The sequence below is a fragment of the Haemorhous mexicanus genome, chromosome 2 (assembly GCF_027477595.1).
Source record: "Haemorhous mexicanus isolate bHaeMex1 chromosome 2, bHaeMex1.pri, whole genome shotgun sequence".
Taxonomy (NCBI): Eukaryota; Metazoa; Chordata; class Aves; order Passeriformes; family Fringillidae; genus Haemorhous; species Haemorhous mexicanus.
In genome coordinates this window covers 70,604,162-70,625,268 of record NC_082342.1, presented here as the reverse complement: position 1 = coordinate 70,625,268, position 21,107 = coordinate 70,604,162, and the positions used below count along the sequence as shown (strand labels likewise).

Genomic DNA, 21,107 nt, shown 5'->3' with positions numbered 1-21,107 from the left:
TGCATTCTCTTTAGCACCTCAGAACTGAAAGAAGTAATTGAACAACATAGGTATTAAAGAAATGTCTTTATTCTGTTTCACTACTCATTTTACAGTTAGACATGTTAAAGGAGTCTCGTTAAAACTACTTATATTAATTTAATGTAAACAATGACCGTTTTGTGCAATGTGTGCCAACCAATGCATTAAGAACAATTACAGAAACAAAATGGTCAAGTGATTTCCATGGTAATTTGCACAGCAGGTTTCTTCTACAAATCAGTTGTACAAACATAATAAAAAAATAGGCATGTTTCCATAAAATAAATATTTCCTATCTAACTGAAGACTACAAAACAGGACAAAAAATACAGGTAATCCAGGTGGGAGCATCATTGATCACTTCTCACATTCACCCATTTCTACTCTTACACTTTTCTTAACTCTAAGAAAATACTAATACAGGATAAAATTAAATACGTTAGGGATTGCTTTTTTCCTTGTAAATACTTCAAAAGCCTCCAATCATTTAACATATTGTGAAAATAATTTAAAAACTTCGTTAAAAAGTAAAACCAAATCTTAAATTATACATGTAAGTCAGAAAAATTCAGAAACACATCATAATTTGGGCTACCCTCATTAATGTTCATTAAAGTTACATTACTATTTTAGTAATCACAATTGCAAAAATAAATCCTTTGTATAGTCCTTTCAATTGATTGTTGTTAAAATTATCATGAAAAACAGAAATGACACAAGGTCATACATAACTTTTAAAACTCAGACAAGTTGTGTTTTGCTTTTGAGTGACAAAACTCAGAAGCTAAAGCTAAGAACATTTTGAAGCCCCTATTCTATAAAATTTGTTTTCCAGAAGTCTGAGTTCACCTCCTACTTTTAACAAAATTCATTCCTTAACAGTTATCAATTCAGTGTATTTCCAGCTTCTAGTAGAGCACTGTGTGAAGACAATGAAACAGCTAATATAGGACACTAGGTTCCATTACTGTCAATCCCACATGCATTACAGAAACAGTGATTAAATACTTCTGTATTTTTACAGAAGTAAAAATGACACACATCATCCTTGCTCATTAGATTTCTAAAGTAAAATATTTTATATTTATTTTTGCAATGTGAGAACTACAGTGGACAGATGTTTCCCTTTTTCTTAAATACACTTTTCAGAAAGCCTTCACTAGGAAATTATTAATGGATGTATTTCAAGAACTGTTCTAGTCAAAAAACACACAACTCTCAGGTCTAACACATTGATTTTAATGCCAAGAGATTCTGTTCACACCTCCCCTTTTGAAATTTTTTTTAAATGCTGTCTTGCCTTCAAATTTAGATCTGACCAACACGACCAGTAGGTTTCAGGCCTAGCGTGCCAACAGCTGCTCATCAGCCACTGTCTCCATTACTCTGGAAACCTCAGGAACCCCTGGCCAGCCCCGAGTCGGCAGTCACGGGCCGACTGTGGGGAGAACCTTTCTCATGCCCTGAGGGCAGCTCAGCCAGTCACCTTTGCAGCAGAAGAGACACCAGAGACATCGGTGGAAGAAAGGGGCCGACTCTTAGCAGGGGTTAATCCAAGGTTTTATTCGGGAGCTCTGGGGAGCTCCTGCACCTCAGGGGGCCTCCTGCTGAGAGCCCCTGGAGACGTGCCAAGGTTACACTTAAAGGGAGGAGGAAACCAAAAGTAGATAACATTTTACCAACCAATAAATGACCCAAAGGGATGGGCACTAAGGGATAGACACTTAGGACAGCGTATAAAACAGGTCTCTGGGGGCTGACCCCTGGCCTCTGGCTAATCGCTCCATGTCTTGGACCAAAGGTTCTAGATGAAGGGGATGGGATGCTGGGTGATTGACAGAGAGCCAGGGTCGGGATTTGGGGATGATCTCAGCAAGGGAGAGGAATTCCATAAGTAAAAGGAAGGGGTACAGTCTGAGGTAAACTATTTGGAAAAACTACGGGGATAGAAAAAACAAAACTACTTCAAAGTATTGCAAAGTATAAAAACACACTACAACAAGCCACTGTCTGTCACTTTGGTACAAGCTTTTCTGTGGGTTGTAGAATAGAACAGAAAACAGAATTTCCATCCAGTATCCTGGGACATGATTGCTATGAAAAGATGATGACTGCTACACCTGGAACACTTCTTAGAGTGGACTTCTCTTTTTCATTAATCTAATGAAGTTTACCAGAGCTCTACATAAACAGAGCCCAGAAATATCAGTGCATCCCTTATCTCTGCTTTCTGTCTTTGTCACTAGGGCCACAAGATTAACCTATGGATTTTTTCCCCCTATTCATTTATAAATTCCAGAAGGTTCTTTTAAATAAATACAAGCAAATTAAACTAAATCTGATTTGATTACACAAAGGGAATTCTGGGCTTCTGATTCCCCCCCCTTCAATCCATCATTTTAATTAACTGATGGTTTTCTTGAATGGATCAAAGGTTGTGGAGGGATAGAAGGTAAGAAAATAGTGCAGAAGGTAATCTCACCCCTGAGGAATTGCAGCTGTACTAATCACCCAAGATTAGGAACAGGCCTGCCCTTAATGGGGCACAGCTGTGAGCAGTAAGAGTGCTACAAAAGAGAGGGTGAGCTAGTTGAGAAGAGATAGAGCTTATTGGTTGTGCTGTGAAGAGCTGCCCATGAAAAATCACTGAGAAGGAATGGGACTTTTAAAATATGATGACAACAACTGGTGAGCCTGCCGTGATTCTGATGTGATCCCATGCTGGTTTGGGCAGAGAACTGTAGAGAGAGCAGTAAGGAGCCAATCCTGTGGTGGTTTGGGGAAAAAGGAGTTAAATACTAAGCAATGGGATCCCAAGGTGATTCAGGAAGATGACTACAGGCCTAAGAGAAATAAGATGTTGGAGCTTAGGAGCTGAGCAGGTGGACCAAGAGCCTGGGGGCCTAAAAATCCAGATGAGTTGCAGCCAGGCAGGCCTCAGAGCCTTGAAGTCTGGACAATGTATGAGATACCACCCCCAAGAAGAAGAGTGCTGGATATGAAGGGTAGATGCTACACACTTCACTTATTTGGTATGTTGGAGCCAGCCCTGCACCCCTCTGCCAAGGTATGGCTGCAGTCTGGAGGAGACCCAGGATGGTGCCGGGTTCCCCCAGAATGGCAGTGTGCGCAGCAGGACACGAGCTGTAACACGGAGCTCTGAAAGGCAAAGTCAGAGCTTCACAGACAACATGTAAGAGAAGCCTTCTAAAATTGTATAGTGGCCATCTCCAGAGTAACCTGATGTGATTCGGGATAGGGCTGTAGGGCGAGGGGCAGCCAGAGAAGGAGCCCAGTGTAGCACTGAGAGCAGCAGGGGATACTGCCTGGTCCAGACCCAACACATTTCAACACCTGGAGTACAGGTGAGCCGCTGGGGACACAATGAGAAATAACATATCAAGAGAAGAGGAGATTGTTCGTCTACATGGAAAACAGAGCAGGGCAAGAGAGGCTTGCAGTGGCCAACTAATACAACAAAGAACTGTAAAAGGAAGAAGAGAATTATTAAAACAGCAGTTGAAGCTGGGGACAGAGTAGCTCTATCATTCAGTATGGTGTATGTGTTTGCTGATGAAACGTGCACTTTGTGAATTGCAACTATTAATCTTTGTTTAGGCATAAGTGAAAGTTTGTATTCTATAAGCATAAGGACATTTAACAGATACTGGATCAATGTTGTTCAAGTTCTATGGCTATTGATAAAATTATGTAACTAGATTTGTTACTACCTTTAACTTATATAGCCTTTAACTTATTTTTGTGAGCTGTCTTATAAAGTTGTACAGCTATTGATATTGTCAATAGTCTAGAAATGTAAGTATAAGAATTTGTGATAATATGTAATGTAAGTTTGAGTAATGAATCAAAGTCAGTGCACAGACACATTCCGAAGTTAAATAGAAATTACACAAAAGATGTTTGTACTGGGTTTACTTTCTTTTGCAAAGGGCCCTGCAAAAGACAGTAAACACGATGTTAGTTTATGAAAAGCCTTAGGTTGATGTTCTAGATTGTGAAAAGCACAACTAAATCAGAAATTAGAAATGTATGTTCTTGCTGTGACATGTTGCCTGAACATTTGTATACTGTAACTCCTAACTGAGATATGTGAATGTTATATCAATTTACTTGAACTATATCTTTCTAGAGATGCTGCAACTTTGCAATTAAAAGGGGGAATTGTGGAGGGATAGAAGGTAAGAAAATGGTGCAGAAGGTAATCTCACCCCTGAGGAACTGCAGCTGTATTAATCACCTAAGATTAGGAACAGGCTTGCCCTTAATGGGGCACAGCTGTGACCAGTAAGAGTGCTACAAAAGAGAGGGTGAGCTCCTTGAGAAGAGAGTTGGGGTTAGCTGTGCTGAGAAGAGATAGAGAGATGGAGCTTATTGGTTGTGCTGTGAAGGAGTCAGTGCTGTGAGGAGCTGCCCATGAAAAATCACTGAGAAGGTATGGGACTTTTGAAATATGATGACAACAGAAGGTTAGAGCTTGTATTAATACTTTTGGTAATAAATGGCATGCAAAAGTTAAAAAAATCCTTAAAAAATTAATTATTTTTTTAAGGATTTATCTAAGTAGTTTGGTAATTTCTGTAAGCAACATAATAATACTAGGGATTAAGAAAGTACTATCACTAAGAAAATGGTGCAGCCTGAGACCAATGAATCATATTGCATCTTCTTAGGTTTGTTCCAAAGAGTACCAGAGCATCAATTTGGACACAGTTGTTCTTCAGAGACACTGGTAGTGTCAGGTGATCAACTCCAAGTTAAGTACTAACACAATTACCAAAACCACAACACTAGCTTTTAATTTTAGGGTAACCAGTAATACATATTACTTAAACCTAACTAACATCACAGATCTCTATCAAACCAAGGAAAAAGCTGTTTAGAGAATTACTAAACAACTTCTTTCGACATAAAGCTTATTTTATATTTCTAAGAGAACTAAACTTGGCATTTGCTCTCATCACACCCCAGCAGTTCACTTCTGTCCAGTGACTTACTCTTGGCACTAGTGGTAGTATTTATGAAGCCACACAATATATCTGGTTGGAGAAAAGCAATCCAAAACCAGACTAATACCCCTCCCACTTTTTCTTTCCCACAAAGACCAATGTCCCTCATGCCTTTAGGAGGGACAAATCTTAAAATGTAAGTGATTTTGCAGCTGTACTGGTTCCTATGCAAGTTATCCTAGGCTGCTCATAGAATCCACCCTGTTGAGGATTTGTTGCAGATTGAGGAATGTTTGAAGAACAATGGCCATATTCAGCCAATGCACAATCCAGCCTGCTTGGGATAATGGACAATGGACATGTTCACAAACAATAACGGACATATTCAGAAAATGGGGTCGGTATATCCTTGAAAAAGATACAAGAAGAAGAGTCAACTGGACTCAGCAAGTTTGTCAGTGAGCTTGGGAAAGTGAGGAAAAAAGACAGTTCATGGGTGGGACAGAAAACCACAGCCAGACGTGTGAAAAGTTAGATGCTCCAATCAGCATCCTACCTTAGATGTGTGAACAGCTAGACCTGGCCAATCATGTATTAGCTAGAGACGTGTGGACAGTAGAGAATTATTATAAATACAGTCTTTTTAGGGATAATAAATTTGGCTTCACTAGATCATATTGGTTGTGGTGTGATGTCCCTGAACCTCTGCATCCTGCACCTTTCCCCCCACACCACCCTAGTCACAGAAAGGAATACAATTCTGAAGAAAACCTGCTGTTTCTCTGTATCAAATCTAGACACTTAAATTTTCAAAAAGGATCACTTAATGACACTAATAAATTTATTAATAAAACCTGAAAAATCTCACATTATTTAAAAACTCCCTTAATATATATCAGTTTATTACACTTGCATTAGAAAAGCAAAATAGTATATATAATCCAGGTAATTGAGGTCATATGTATAAAAATTTATTAGAAACCACAGATTAAGTTCTCCATCAGAAAACTACATACCACTTTTGTGAAATCCCCAAACTTGATTTTCATTTTTATGTTTCCAAGCAGAAATGTTGCAAGTTGCATTTTGACCAAATACTGTGCTATGTGTTTTGGCTTTTTGAAAACAGGAGTGCTTTTCTGGAGATTTTGTTCTCAGCAACTGATTGTCCTTATGGCTTAAAACAGAACACTCCTAGGTGAATAAGAAAAAGTTAGTTTTTAAACAATTTTAACAGAAATGCTCCAAAAGAAACAAGACCCAAGATTACTAACTGCAAATTTCAAGTATAGTAAGTACTTAAGTACCATCTCTACCCTTCTGAAATGAGAAGGAAATGAAGTAACACATTTTCTCTACACAGATATTTAAAACATGCTGTCTGCAAGAACTACCTCATTTCTAGGGCTCACATGAATGTCTGAATGAACCAGACTTGAATCTTTCAGCCAGCAAAGTCTGTGCTTTTTTCTTTTCATTCCCTGGGGTTCTCAATTGTAAGATCTGAATGAAGCACTTAATGCCTTCACACTTTACTCCTAATCTAAAAAGCAAAATTTGTCTTAGTCAGGATCCAGCAGTTCAAGGACTAACAGCAAGAAAAGGCAGCTGTGTGACATTGGCAAGTCCCTCTAGGATGGGTTTGATACCAGACAAGTGATTCTGGCAGGTACATGCACACATAAAAACCATGTCCAACAGAGTGACAAGGGCAGGAACTTAGATGAGTGTTTTTAGAAGTTAATGACAAAATATCTGTTGTTCTTGTAAGGGCACATTTGTCCTGGTCTTAAATGAACAGTTTAAAATTTGATAACAGTGGTCTGTAAGACACCATCAGTCAGCACTTCCTCTTGGCAGAGAAGTGGCTTTTAGCATGGCACATCCAGAAGTGAAGTCAGGGCTGAATGGCTTTACTTGAGGTGTTTTTATAATTGGTACCAACAGTCAGTACTGTCTCCCCTTGAAGGACTTTCAAGACATAGCAGACCATAAACTAAGTTGGTGGCATCATGTGACCATAATTACTGAGAAGAGATGATCTTTACTCTCTTCTCCAAAGAAACTAGCCTTGCTTCCAAGTCTCTGGAAGAAGTAGAACTCTTTCCCATCAATCACAAGATTAGGGGGTTGAGAGCCTTGCTAGATATGTATTATTATTTGTAATGTGTTTTTCAGATAGGTCCTCAAAGGGCTTGTAAAAAGACTGTACCCATGCAGAAAGTTCCCCACCAAGTCAGCATGCCAGGTATGGTCTAGGAATCAACACTAAGTTTATGAAAATTAGCAGCAGAGTTTTTCTCCAGAAATGTCCTTCTCCATAGGCACACGTTTAAAATTTAGCAATAAATGAAGCAACAAGAACAAAAAAACCAAAAATAATAGACAGACTACAATAGTCATGAACAGCCTCACTACTACTATTCATGCATGTATACCTCAGTTTCCTCCAAAACAGCCCTTGCTTTTATCATAAAACAATAATTATATTTTTTTGCCAGTTCAAGATGTTTGTCCTGCATTTATTCAATATAGTCTCTGAACCGACACTACATTAACATCTTTATTATCATCTGACAGTCTCTCCTCTCAGGCTCCCTGAGACCAAATACAGTGGGGAATGGATGCTTTAGATGGGAAGCTTATCACATTTTAACCACAACTCCTACCTTTGTTCTAGGCAGCTGAGATTTATTCTGAAACACAATAGTGTTCACATCATTTTCTCTGCAGCTGTTTTCAGCCCCTGCAGTATCCATAATGCTGTTTCCACAAGTCTGTGTATTGTAACCACTGTCCACCTGAAATCAAAAAGCAGGGCTTGAAAAATGTATTGTCATTTAACATAAATAAATCCCTCAGATACCTGGTATGATCTGCATTTGATTAACAGAACTTAATCCAACAAACCAACTATGACTGGTTAATAACAAAAGCAAATTGTGAACAGGTCTGTTAGCATTAATTTGGATCAAGTTAAATATACTAATGTACAGAGCAACGCAAAAATAATTGCTATGCTAACTCCACCGAAAGGGGATGAAGGGAAGGGATAAAAGTCACGATACCCACTGGATGCCATATCCAATAAGAGAAAATAACAATTACTTCCAGATTAGTGTACGTATTCCAAGCTATGTTGAGCTCAGTTTTACAGAGAAACCAGAGAAACTAAAAACTGTATTTTTACCTGAATACTACTGTTGTCACAAGGAATTGCGCTGCTTTCTGCAAGAGGCGACATGCACATGCGAGAGCTTTCAACACTGAAAGTAATGCCTGTCATAAAGCTGGTCATTGGTGTATTGCTACTGCCAATTGTTTCTTTCATCCAAGTGTTTTCCTCTGACACTTCAGCTGCATCAGCCATGTCTACAGTATTATTTTCCTTTAAGCCTTCTATATCCTGAAATGATGACAACCTTTGATGACAACCTTCTGAGCGATCTGGTGAAATAGACACAGTTGCCACCACGAGATGTGTACCACGTGCAAAAGTATCACTGTCTTCCTGATGTACCTTTATTCCATTATCCATTTCTGGGAAGCGAGCTTCTGCTGGAGAAGTGTTTTCCTTCTCTTCCTCATCCTCATGATTCTCAACTGCAATAGGTATTCTAATGACAGAAGTCTGATACTGGGCAGTTCCTCTACAGGCTCCAAGTCTCATAGGAGAGCAATTTTTAATTGGAGAACAACCATCTATGTAAGGACTTCTTGTACTAGGGGGTGTCATTCTATTCGAGGAAGAAGGAATATCTGGAGAACGAAATGTAAATTTTCTTTGGTCTGAAAAAAAAAGAGCAAAGTTTAACTTCACCTGGTATCTGATAGAAAAACTCATCATTCTCAAGGCCCTACAGTCTATTGAATAATTTATAGCCAACTACAGAGTATTTCACTACAGAATATTTCACTGACTGTTGCCTCCCAACCCAACCAAACAAGCAAACCCAAAAACCAAACCCATCACCCATACATACATTTTACTATGATATTTGGTAAAGTCAAGTTTTTATCCCTCCATATTTCTATTCTTTTCTATGACATGATTTGCTGTATTGGAGACCTTGTATTTTTAAATGTCATTACTATACAGCATTCAAAGGGAAATGGGTGAAGGCTGGTTTACTGTAGTCCATTAGTGCCCCATTCGTTTTTTCCTAAACGAATGTCAATACACAATCTATAGGCACTTAAATTTTTTGGCAGCAATGAAGTTTAAGATCAAACAAGTGAGAAAACACCTGTGCAACCTCCATATATAACGGTGTAAAATACCATTAATCAAAATGTGTGTATAAATGTGTATAATCATACCAAACCTGTATAATCATGTATAAATAAGGCAATAAGCCTTACCAGGTATGGACACAGCATGAAACAGTGACATTTTCTAGAGCAATGAGGGCATAAAATGCTTGTGATTTCTTCATTAGTCATTTCATTTCAAATAATCTTCATGATGGCATGATTTGAAAACTCAAGCTAAACATTCTTCGCCCATTGGCATTAAAATGCTTCAGGCTGGGCCAAATCAGAATTGTAACCTGACTAAATTCAGGCATGTGGCTTTAAAACCCTCCCTACAGTAGATTAATTTAACCCTTTTAACTTTTCTTTATTCTTATCGGGTCTCAGTACCTTCTTCTGAAATATTTTCCCTAGCTGATCAGTTGCAAGCATATACATTTCATTGCTTCACATATTTCACTGCTGAACAGCAGATGTGTTAGAGAGGAGACTGCTGGTCTGCCAAGGACAGAAACTCATCTCCAAACAGAAAAATGTTCCAGCAAGAATTTAGAAGTTTTTATAATAAAAATATATTACTCAAGATGGAGTAATACATATACAATCAAACCATACCTGAGAGTGGTGTTTTTCTTATGTGAAAAGCAATTGGTGAAAAAGCCGGAGAACTATTAGGTGCAGGAGAGCCCTCTGGAAATGGGGGACTGGTTATACTTCCTAGACTATAAGCTCTTGTTCCTCCCTGAATAGGACTTGATGAAAACTGACCCTTCAGAAAAGAGAAGGGGAAAAAAAATAAATTAAAAAAAAAAAAAATCAAACCCACAGAGCATTATTTTCATAATGAAAACTGTGGCTAACATGTATTTATAAAATTGTCATTGTAAAGGATTAGTCCTTCCCAGTGATGCCATATTAAGCATTTCAGTTAAAACAATCTCTAGTTTAGCTTAAATATTCCAATTGCAGCTCTTCACCTGGACCTTATGCTTCCACATAGGGAAAAGAACAATGGACACAAATTGTCACTTAATACCAGCTAGGACTATTTTATCCACTACACTTAAGAACTATGAGAAATGTAAATAGGGAATTAATGCTATCTATGTATTTAGTCAAGTGTTTAATCTAAATTTCTTATTCATATCACTGCAGATATAAGTCAGCCACTATTTATATTTTAATGTAATCCAATCTACTTAATTCAGTAGTAGATACAAAAGTGTTTCTCTTTAAAAAAAGAGAATGACCTTGCTTAAGACTATCATGCAAATAAACTAAAAAAACCCCAAAAAACCCCAGCCAAACAACAACAACAACCCCCCAAAAAACCAACAACCAAACAACAACAAAAACCCCAGACCAAAACCCATGGTCTCACCCACCCATCACTTCTGGCCCTATAATTATATTGTAGGAATTCTTTACTAGGTTACCTTTTTATTTAAGGTAACTTATTTAAGCTACACTATCCTAGTGTAGGTAGGTTTTTTCCATGCACTTCAAACCACCACACAGATGAAAATACATCACCTAAACCACTTTAGCTAAGTCCACATGGGGATAAGGGTCATCTTGTTTAATTTAAAAAATGGACATTTCGTTCTGTGTTCTAATAAATGTCTATTCATCTGAAAACTCTGGCCAACAGGAAAGAAAAAGGCATATTTAGCACTGCACTTCAAAGATCCACAAGTCATTTCTTTCACTATAAATGAGCTTATGAGATTAAAGGAAATATAATTATATCACATGTTCATATGAACTGTTATTGTAGGCAATAATTCATGGATTTAAAACTTTTTCATAGACACATTTTATGGGGGAAAAAAGTTTTAACATGCTTTCAGCAAGTCTTTTGTATGTTTTAATTCCTACTCCCTTTTCATAACAAAATTAAAACTTAATTCCCAATACAAAAGAAGAGCAGCATAACAAAATAATTTGAAATAATAAAAAGTCAGTAATATATTCATTCAGGACTTTTGTTCACATATTTTTTTCAGAATTTGAACAAAAGAGGCCCCAAGTTTTAGTCTAACTCCTACTCTCCCATAAAGTACTTCCCACCCAGCCTACAAAACAGGCTACTTACTGAGCTAGATGTGTCCAGGGGGCTTCTGCACCGGACTGGAGATAATTCTATGGAACAAAGCACTCCAAGTGGCTGACTACCACATGGACTATGCAAAGAAGAGGACAAACATGCAGATACATTCCCATTCTCTTCTAAAAACAGCTTTCTTCTGAGTGACGAAGAGCTCAGATTTTCCTGAGACTGATCTGCGAATTCATCGGTTCTAAAATATTCACCTAGAAACGTGGGGGAAAAATTGTTTCCAGTACGAATGCAGAAAAAAAATACATTCCATTACAGAGACATATATAATTAAATAAAACACTTAATCTAATTTACCAATACAGCACCTAATTAATCTGTTTAGGCACCTATCCCAAAGAATTGCTTGTCATCCCTACAAAAAGTCACCTCTGTCTACTATGGGTCATTCCACTTCTGCCTATCATCCCTTAATACTAAAGTCTGAATTTAAAAAAAATAAATACTGGCTTCTACATACTTATTGATCTTTCTCCAGAACTGTCACTCCAGACATCTGAGGTGTCAAACAGGGATTATTTTACTACCCAAGCAAACCTAGACTCTTTTTCACATCTCCCATATGCTTTGATGGTCTTCACAATACATCCAGAGGCAAACCAGATTAGACTTGAAGAAAGTACAAGTAGTTAGCTGTTTACAGTAGGAAAGCATAAACTAAAACCCATTAAAATATGCTCTGGTTTACCAGATTATTTTAGATTTTTTTCTCTTGTTCTATTCTAGTTGGATATTCCCTGTAGGAGAAATTTTTCATCAACTCCCAAACTATGTATTGATGGAAGCATTTATTAAGACAAAAAACAAAGGCAATAAATATGTTTTTCTGGCCCACAGTCATGGTTCTGAATTTCAGCACTGGGATAGGAGCATGCAGCCAAAATGCTCTGAGCTGGCTGTACCCACTGTTCCCACCTATGAGCTGTTAAGAGAGACCCTTCCAGCCACCTTGCCTGAGAAGGTGGCAGAAATTGCTTGTTGCAGCACTTACAATCAGACAGTTAATTTGGACTCCTGCCTCCTCACTCTGTAGTCATGGCTTTTTTGCCACCACACAACTTCTAGTACCCACCATGGTTTCAGGTACAGTAAAGCCAGAGTTATAGCTCAGCTTTACTCAAGGCAAGGTTGGGCTTTGAGACTCCTGACTGGCATCTGTACAAACAACTTCTGATAAGACAAATTACTGCTCTGTTTGTGTGTTTGGGAGATGCACTGGCTATCTAGACTCATAGAGCATCTTGAGTTGGAAGGGACACACAGGGATCATGTAAGCCTAACTCCTGGCCCTGCACAGGACCTCCCAAGAGTCACACCATGTCCCTCAGAGCAATGGCCAAATGCTTCTTTAACTCTGTCAGGCTGGTGCTGTGACCACTTCCCTGGGGAGCCTCTTCCAGTGCCCCACCACCCTCTGATACCCAATCCAAACCTCCCCTGACAACTTCAGGCCATTCCCTCAGGTCCTGTCAGTGGTCACCAGAAAAAAGAGAACACTGCCTGCCCCTTCCCTTCCCCTCATGAGGAAATTGTAGAAGGCAATGAGGTCCCCACTCAACCACCTGCAGGCAGAACAATTTCCAGTCATGCAGTAATTGTCCATTTAGAATACATAAAACTTTCATTCATACATTTAGTTTTCACTATTTCACAAGACAAACCCAGCCAACAATACAAACCAAGTTTTCTACATAGACATTCATAATTTAATTTAGATATTACATGACATACCTAGTATTTTCTCTAAATTAAAATCCACCGGCAAAGACAGTACTGTCTGACAAGCAGCTGCAATGAATAAAACCAACAAAATTAGCTTACAGTGACCTTTTGCTAAAGCTGTAGAAACAAAAATTCACTTTCAAATTGCACTGCAATTGAGGTATTTAAATTACAGTTGCAATAAGGAAAAGTGTTAATTAAAGTACGATTCTGTTTTGACAACACCGCATGCAGCACACTAGGCTTAGAGATAAAAACCCAAGAGTTTTAAGAATGCCTCTAGAGGCTTTTATGTTAACTGAGAAGAGAGGTCTCTGAAGAAAGGAAGGATTCAAAATAAAGTGGCAGAAAAATCAAAATACCTTGGGGAAAAACAGTAACTATTTATCTAAAATGATACAGTTTAAAAGATTTCTGATATTTATTTGGCATAGAAAATAATCATGATTCTCTAACCCAAAACAATCCAGCATGTTAAAGGTTTTTCAAAAATGTAATTTACTTGTAAATCTGAAGCTCACATTCACTTCTAAATCCATAAAAAGTACAGACACTGTGTTGGAAAAAATGCACTCCACATTCTACAGGGGACTTATTTTTTTAGTTGAAAAAATAAAACAGAGTATAATAGAATTAAATTTCTATGAGAAATGAGTATTAAAATTACAGTACCATACAGTTCAAGAAAAACTTTCTACAGTAACAGTAACAAACAAATAATTTCCTTTTGAAACTGAATATCCATTAAAAAATGGATTATTTTTGTTCAGAGAAAGCCTGCAATTTTAGGCATTGCCTTTTACTCACCATTGCTTTTCCCAGGCTGCAAGCTCAGCTGTCTTCCAGTTGGGGAAATGTTATTTATATCTACGTCTGGAAAACATGGAACTTAAATTTACACATGCAGTGCACATAGTTTTGAAATGTAGCAACATTAAGTTAGAATACTTAATACTACCAAACAAAATTTTTGCATCAATGTTTGGAAGAGATTAGAAAGGAGTACTGAGAAAAGGCTACCATTATAGCTATTGAGAGAATTTCAGCATGTTTCTATTCAAAAAAGCTTAGTGAAGTAGCATCAACATTGCCCAGAACATTGTCTCTACATGACAGAGATTTAAAACAAACTATCTCATGGCTTAGCTAAAGAGGCTGTGCTCAAGTAAAACAGAAATGGAATGATTTCCAGAAAATCATTCCGTCTGGACTGGAGAGAGGTGAAGATACACTTCAAATTTTTTTTTTATTCAGCTGAAGAACACATTAAACTATTTTCTATTTTCTTTCTCCATTCACTTTACCAGATTTCAGATAATGCCTTATGTTCCCTGCCCTTAAAGTGACCATATTACAACTGACAATTATAAAAAAACACTATTCACAAGCTGCATCGCCTTGATAAAAACTCCAACAGCTTAGCCTGTTCCAAATCTTCCAAAAATCTCCACTTATTTAAGATTTTCATACCAAACAACAGGGCATGCAAACAGTACTTTATAGCTCACGTTTTCCATCTTGTAATCAATTTGTTCTGTATTCTGCTGGTTATATATAAACTTCAGTAAGAACATTAAGAACAAAATCTAACAGTGGCATAAACGAAACACATTTAGAAAATCCACCTCTTGTGGCAGTGAGTCAGCAGGATGACAACAGGAATTTATGCTGCTAGTAAAAGAATACATAATTTTATTTCCAATATGCTATATGGTGAGGAAAGCAGCTGGAATAAGAGGACATGTAAATATCTGAAGGAAAAAAGTGAAGTAGAAGACTTGGCTATTACTTGTATCAATACAGTTGACAGTTACAGATACAAAGTTATGTGTGCAAATTAAAATGCTTGCAGACAGATTATTAACTGAGAAAATTTAAGAACAAAGACCAAGAATAACAAGAAGGAAAATTATACAAGACTTTCAATTAATAAATAATTCTTAAAGAAAGCACTTGGCACCAGCAGCTGCAAAATCAACCAACTGAGCCATATTTTATCGCTGGTTCTTAACATTTAAATTGAGGTTGGAAAAAAAAAAGCTTGCTAAATTCTCCAAAAGCTGTATTATTTGGGGTGGACACACAAAAGCAACTTACATTTAGTTGAATTAAACTGAGAAACTTGCTTGCCTTCATGTTCAATCCAAGGAGAAGGAACTATGAGTTTTTTTGTGAAAAACTGGAGTAGAATAAAAACAAACCATCTCAGCACTTTTTAAAATTTTCAACTTTAAATTTAGACTAGTACCCTGAACAAAAAAAAAAATGTAGATCATTTTAGGCCCAAAGAGGTTAAAGAAAAAACAATTTGACTTTAGGACCCCTATGTTCTTTATGACCCATTGCACCTCAGATCCTTCAAGTCTGCAGAATGAAAACTACACACAAGTTTCATTTAACAGTAATTATTCCTTTTAAAAATTGAATTGTCCCTACCATGTTTCTTGCATAGTAGTTTAAAAATAATTAGTTTTAAATTTTCAGGTTTTTAAGTTTTACTTTGACAATCGAACATTTCAAAGAAGTGACAGACACTGCAGTAACAGTAAAAGTGATAAACCAAGGCTTTTTGGCAACATTATTAGTGTCAGTGTATTTGGCTAAACTGGTTAGTGGCAAAGCATTTTTGAATACCGGCAGTTTAGCCTTTTTCTGTGAACCAGAAACTGTCTACCATCACAGCTGCACTGAGAAACACCCTGATGCTGAGGAGACAAACACTAGTACAAACCTTCAAGAAACACATGGCAAATCCTGTTCTCCAATAAGTGCAAGACTCAAAGCAAATGAAAAAAACATTGCTTGAAACATGCAGCTATTAAAGGTCTAACTTTTATCTGAGACAGGATTTTCAAGCTGTTCAGCTGCATAACCCATTAGGTCATACCTCACAAAGAGGAAATACCCCTTTTAATGCAATTTTAGAACAACAGAGCATCTTAACTGCAGGTCAACTACACAGCTCCTTTATGGAATCATAAAACATTTTTTGTTTGTAGAAATAGAAACTGATAGACCGGCCTATCAGAGACTTTTTTTTTAATTGAAAATAACAACATTCGAGATTTCTGTAGTGAATATTTTAAACATTTCACTTTTCCTTCTCTGCTAGCCAAATGAATAGTGAAAAACAAAATGAAAAATGCATGGGAAAATACAAGCTACCAGAATAAAGTCTTCCATCTAACAAAGCAGACTTTGGAAGAATTAAAAACAAAAAAAAATCATACAAATTCTCCAATATTTCAAAAAATGCAGTATCACTCCAACTGTTACAGTAAACCTCCAAATTCTCATTGTTTCTAACCTGTAGTTAGTAAAAGTTATATTACAGCCACATTACCACTAGCCAAAAAAAAAAAAAAAAAAAAAAAAAAAGAAATTTGTTTTGACCTACACGTCTCTGAAACAAGAGGGGAAAAGGAGTGTGTGGATTCCAGCTACAACTGCAAGGGATGAGGGTGCAAAATTACTTTCTTACTGAAATGTAACAGGCTTCTGGGTTTTAAAATCCTGTAAAAGACATGGATCTTTTCTGTAGACAAATCAATATTCGATAGCACAAAGTTTATTACCTCCTCAATAGCTTTTTGCCTTCGGTCTTCTGTCTCCTTATCAATTCTAAGTAACAAATGAAAAACAACTCAATTATCAAAACCATCACGTAAGTAGGAACAGATGTAAAGTCCAGCCATATAATAATTTATAGCTGCTCAAGAGGAGCTTTATAAATTAAATTGCACTAAAACCTAAATCTTATGATGTTTTTACTCTTACATGCAATGATCTCATACATAAATTTAGAAATATAAATGCATTTCTCAATTCAGTTGATTTGAAAAATATTTGTACCATTCAGAAGTACATAATAGCAAATATTCTGTTTACTCAGCAGGTCTGGGCAAAAACTCAGTCATAACTGATCTTCCAAAATAATTTCATACTAATGTATTTTACTATTAAATGTCACATGAGATTAAACTTGCACTATAAAACCAAGCAGACTAAAAAACTGAGCTGTAAGGAATTAAAGGGCAACTGAAAACACTCCTGGAATTTGCACACTCAAATTCCTGACAAAGCCCACTTTCCTAGCACAGAGTTCTCTCAGTCTGTCACAGCTTCTTCACTTTCAGTTTCTAACAATGACAATATTTCCTTGTGCAGCTTTTAACTTAGTTTTTTAAAAAATATTGTAGTTACTTCATGATGTGTGAGATTCTATATTTACATTTCCTCTAACGGTCACCTTCAAGCCTGACTTTCAGTTACTACAGCGTAATTTACTGTAAAATTTTTTGAAGCTTATAAATGTTCATCATTTTCTAAGCTGAACCACCTAATACTTTCATTCACAGTTCATATACCTGAATTACCCTTGAATAATTTTAGAAATCAGTCAGATAAGATATTATTAGATACACAAGCACACACAGATGTGACAAATACATAAACTCTCCCAGCTCTCTCTTTTATGCCTATCAGACTTCAAATATATCTCCAGTGTTTGGACATGCCACCTTCAGTAACATCTGCCTAGATGATGCTAAAGTGACAGATCTGTGGAGGCTCTTGCAGAGTTATTGTACCAAAAAACAAGCATACAATCACTGTGGATTCATGTCTGTGTATGCACTGAAACATGCAAGCATGGACACAGCAAATCTACACACAGTCAAACTAGCCTCTTTCCAGTCACAGCAGATGATTAAAAAAAAAAAATGAACCACAGTGACTATTAAACATTGGGACAGACTGAAAGGACCCACTGAGAGAATGCATGTTTGTATCTATAGGCCATGTCACACACCATCACTGGAACTGTCACCCAAGTCATCTCAATTAAAGTTAGCTTGTCTGAGTAAGGTTCCAAAAACAATGTAATTAACTCCCTAAAAACATTAGGCTTAAAGCTTTAAAACTTATAAAAAGCAGGAAAGGACAGGAAACATTAAGACCTGGTGAGTCAGATATAGCTGGGGACAGTAATAGTCCTACAGCTTTTATTATTCAAAAAGAGAGATGGAGGTTCAGTCAGACACTAAAACCAGTAAGTTTTTATGATGAGGGTGTTGAAACCCTGGATCAGGTTGCTTGGAGAGGTGGTAGATGACCCATCCCTAGAACATTCAAGATCAAGGCAGATGCAACTGAGCAACCTGATCTAGACAGGACAGGTTCATTACTCTATTCTTGCAGCACTTCATGCCTTGAGGAGCAGGTCTTTCTGCAAGTTTGTATCTGAAAAATGTACAGGAGAGTCTACAGGATTCACCATTCAGGTTCTCCCTGGCTACTTTCACTTGGCACTCTCTACCACTTGCACGTAAAATTATCCCTCAAGAAAAGTTCCAAATACCAAGACTTTTTTGCCCACCCATTTTCCTCATGCAAGTTATTTTCAGAGAAGGGAAAAAAGTTGAGGTAAAGTTCTCAAACTACTTCAAGTAACTAGCCCCCTCCTTCACATTAAGTCTAATCTATACCTTTGAAAGAGACTGCTGGGGCTTCCCCAGCACATCTACCCTTCTGCAGGAGACCCAGGGACCAAAGAAGCATTCTGAGAAGATAAACTGTGTTGTAACAAGAAGCAGAAGAGGTAGCCTGGCAATGATCACTGGCAAGACGTTTTCTTACTTCCACTAGCTGCTTTTATCTGGCTGTCTTCCAAACTGCAATCAGAGTGGATCAGCAGTTCTTAACGCTAAAAGGAAGCAACATAGAGGTAGCCTCATCTAAATATTATATCCACACCATGCAAAAAATAGTGTAAGAAGATTTTAATAAAAAGTCTTTAATGCTATGCTGAAATGTTAATAAAGCAAAAGAACAAGTGTTCTAGTATTAAAGCTAAGTTAGCTGCATAAAAACAGATTATAAGTTACCTAGCTTGGCTCAAATACATTCCTTGGCGTCGAATGTCTTCTGAGTCTATTTCCACAGGATTTATTAGAGCAAGCTGATCAATAGACCATCTGAATTTTCCTGGTGTCTAAAGAAAGAAACAGGAATCTTAATGCTTGCTATTCTAAAGAGATAAAAATAAAAGCACAGGACAAATCTCAGTGGGACAATACAATCACAGCTTCCATATAGTTTCTGTCAAAAACAATCAAAAGTGTTCCTATTTAAATTATCTACTCTAAAAAAAAGTAAGTCAGTCAGGCTTCTTATCCTGCTGGTAGTAATATTGCAATGATTAACAACATAATATTAAAGTGGAAGATTACAGCTGGTACTCTCAAACTGAGGTGTCAGTTTCTTCTCAATTCCTACACACAGGTCTACTAAAGATACATAATTTGTGATGAACTTAAATTGCTTCTTCAATCCAAACTGTGGTTCCACAGAAACTCAGTATCCTAACCCAAGTTATCCAAATAATAAAGCAGTCTTCCATTCAGCTACCCTAAGAAGACCAGAGCTGCAATGCCTGTACATTCTGCAATGCTTCCCTCATATATGCCATACACAGGGCACAACAAAATCCAATTCAGAAATAAGAAGCTTCACCCCTTTATTTAAGAAAGTACTGTTCAAATATATTTGGAAAATTATCTGCCAGATGAGTCTTTTTAGTTTCATTAGCAGATTCACCTCTACTGCTTATCAGAAAATAATTTCAACTGCAAAGTAGTAAGTAATTTACAACGAAAAAACCAGTTATAGATAAACAAAATCATTGACTTGAATACACAAACAACTGACAACATAATTGTAATTTGCATAAGTTTTATTTGCAACCAGCCTACTCAGCATCTAAGTAGAAATTGGTTTTCTGCACTGTAAGTAGGACCAGAGTACCACACTTAACAACTAGTCTTTTTCTACTTTCTACTGGTTTTAGCACTCAATCGCTAATATCTAAAGACAAAATAAATTTAAGCAGGAAGGAAGACTAAGTGGCAATATTAGTATTTAAAAGCAGCATAACTCTATGAAAAGAAGAAACTACAAATGCCACCAAAGTTCTTTAGCTTGGTACATACGTTGAAGTACACTAAAAAAAATACCCCTTTTAATGCATTTGAAAATATTAGCACTACATCTATATAGTTACACAAGTAACGACTAGATCTTACAGATGAGGATTTTGTTGACTTAAAGACTGAAGGACTGGAAACAATCTGCTCCTGAAGAGTGTAATAATCATTGGGACTTTCAAAAGGATTCAGGATTGCGACTCGTCCTGGAGTTTCTGGAGTGATCTGCATTTTAGCTTCTTCAGTATCACCCATAACACTAAGCTATAACTGAAAGACAGGGAGAGGAAAATTAAGGAAAACAACGAAATCACACTTTTGACATTTTAGGGCCACCCTGAAGGCTTTGGGCAGAGAGAATTTATCATTTTAAAGAACGAGCAACATTTCAAAAACGAAGTTAGCTATGGGTTGGACCTAATTACATAAAGTTGTTAAAGAAGGCTGGTACGAGCAACTGCAAGCAAACAGAAACTAAGAAAACGAGTTAAGAAAGAATATGAAAAGAGGGATTAAGAAAAGCCAAGTAAACACCCAAACAAGGGCAAAACAACTAGCAAACAAGAGAAAAATCCAAAAACAAACAAACAAAAAAAAACCCAACTAAGCACCAGAAGTGACCAAACAGCTCCAGCGGCCGGGGCAGCAATAACGCCCCGGCCGGGTCCCGCTCCGCCCGGGCGCTAAAACCGCCCGCCCTCCGCCTCAACGGGCCGGGGGCAGCCTCGGCCCTCGCGGGGCTCCGGCAGGAGGCACCTCCGGGCCCCGGCCGCTCCCGCGCCTCCGGCCGCGAACGGGACGGGAACCCCGGGGGAAGCGGCCCCGCTGAGCCCCTCCTCACGCTTCTCCCCGGGACACTGCCACCGCCCCGAGCCGCTCACCGCTCTCCCAAGCCCCGCCGCCGAGGAGGCGATGCCGGGAATGCCGGGAATGCCGAGGATGCGGACACAGCCACCTGCCGCCGTTATACGGCCGCCGCCGCCGCGCCGCTCCCGCCCCGCCGCGCCGGGCGGCCCTTTAATTAGCCCCGCCCCCTCTGCG

General features: G+C 37.8%; 1 protein-coding gene across 1 annotated transcript; it reads right to left on the bottom strand.

Moving 5' to 3' along the window:
- Positions 1-51: 51 nt before the first annotated feature.
- Positions 52-21,085, bottom strand: BORA (BORA aurora kinase A activator). The gene is made up of 12 exons (XM_059839137.1): positions 20,948-21,085; positions 20,166-20,336; positions 18,969-19,075; positions 16,659-16,704; positions 15,181-15,262; positions 13,891-13,956; positions 13,093-13,149; positions 11,338-11,555; positions 9,858-10,011; positions 8,179-8,777; positions 7,658-7,789; positions 52-6,182 (listed from the first exon to the last, which is right to left on the bottom strand). The coding sequence occupies exons 2-12, from the start codon at positions 20,319-20,321 to the stop codon at positions 5,997-5,999; spliced, it is 1,803 nt and encodes a 600-aa protein (XP_059695120.1). The 5' UTR covers positions 20,322-20,336; positions 20,948-21,085; the 3' UTR covers positions 52-5,996.
- Between the last annotated feature and the right edge of the window lie 22 nt (positions 21,086-21,107).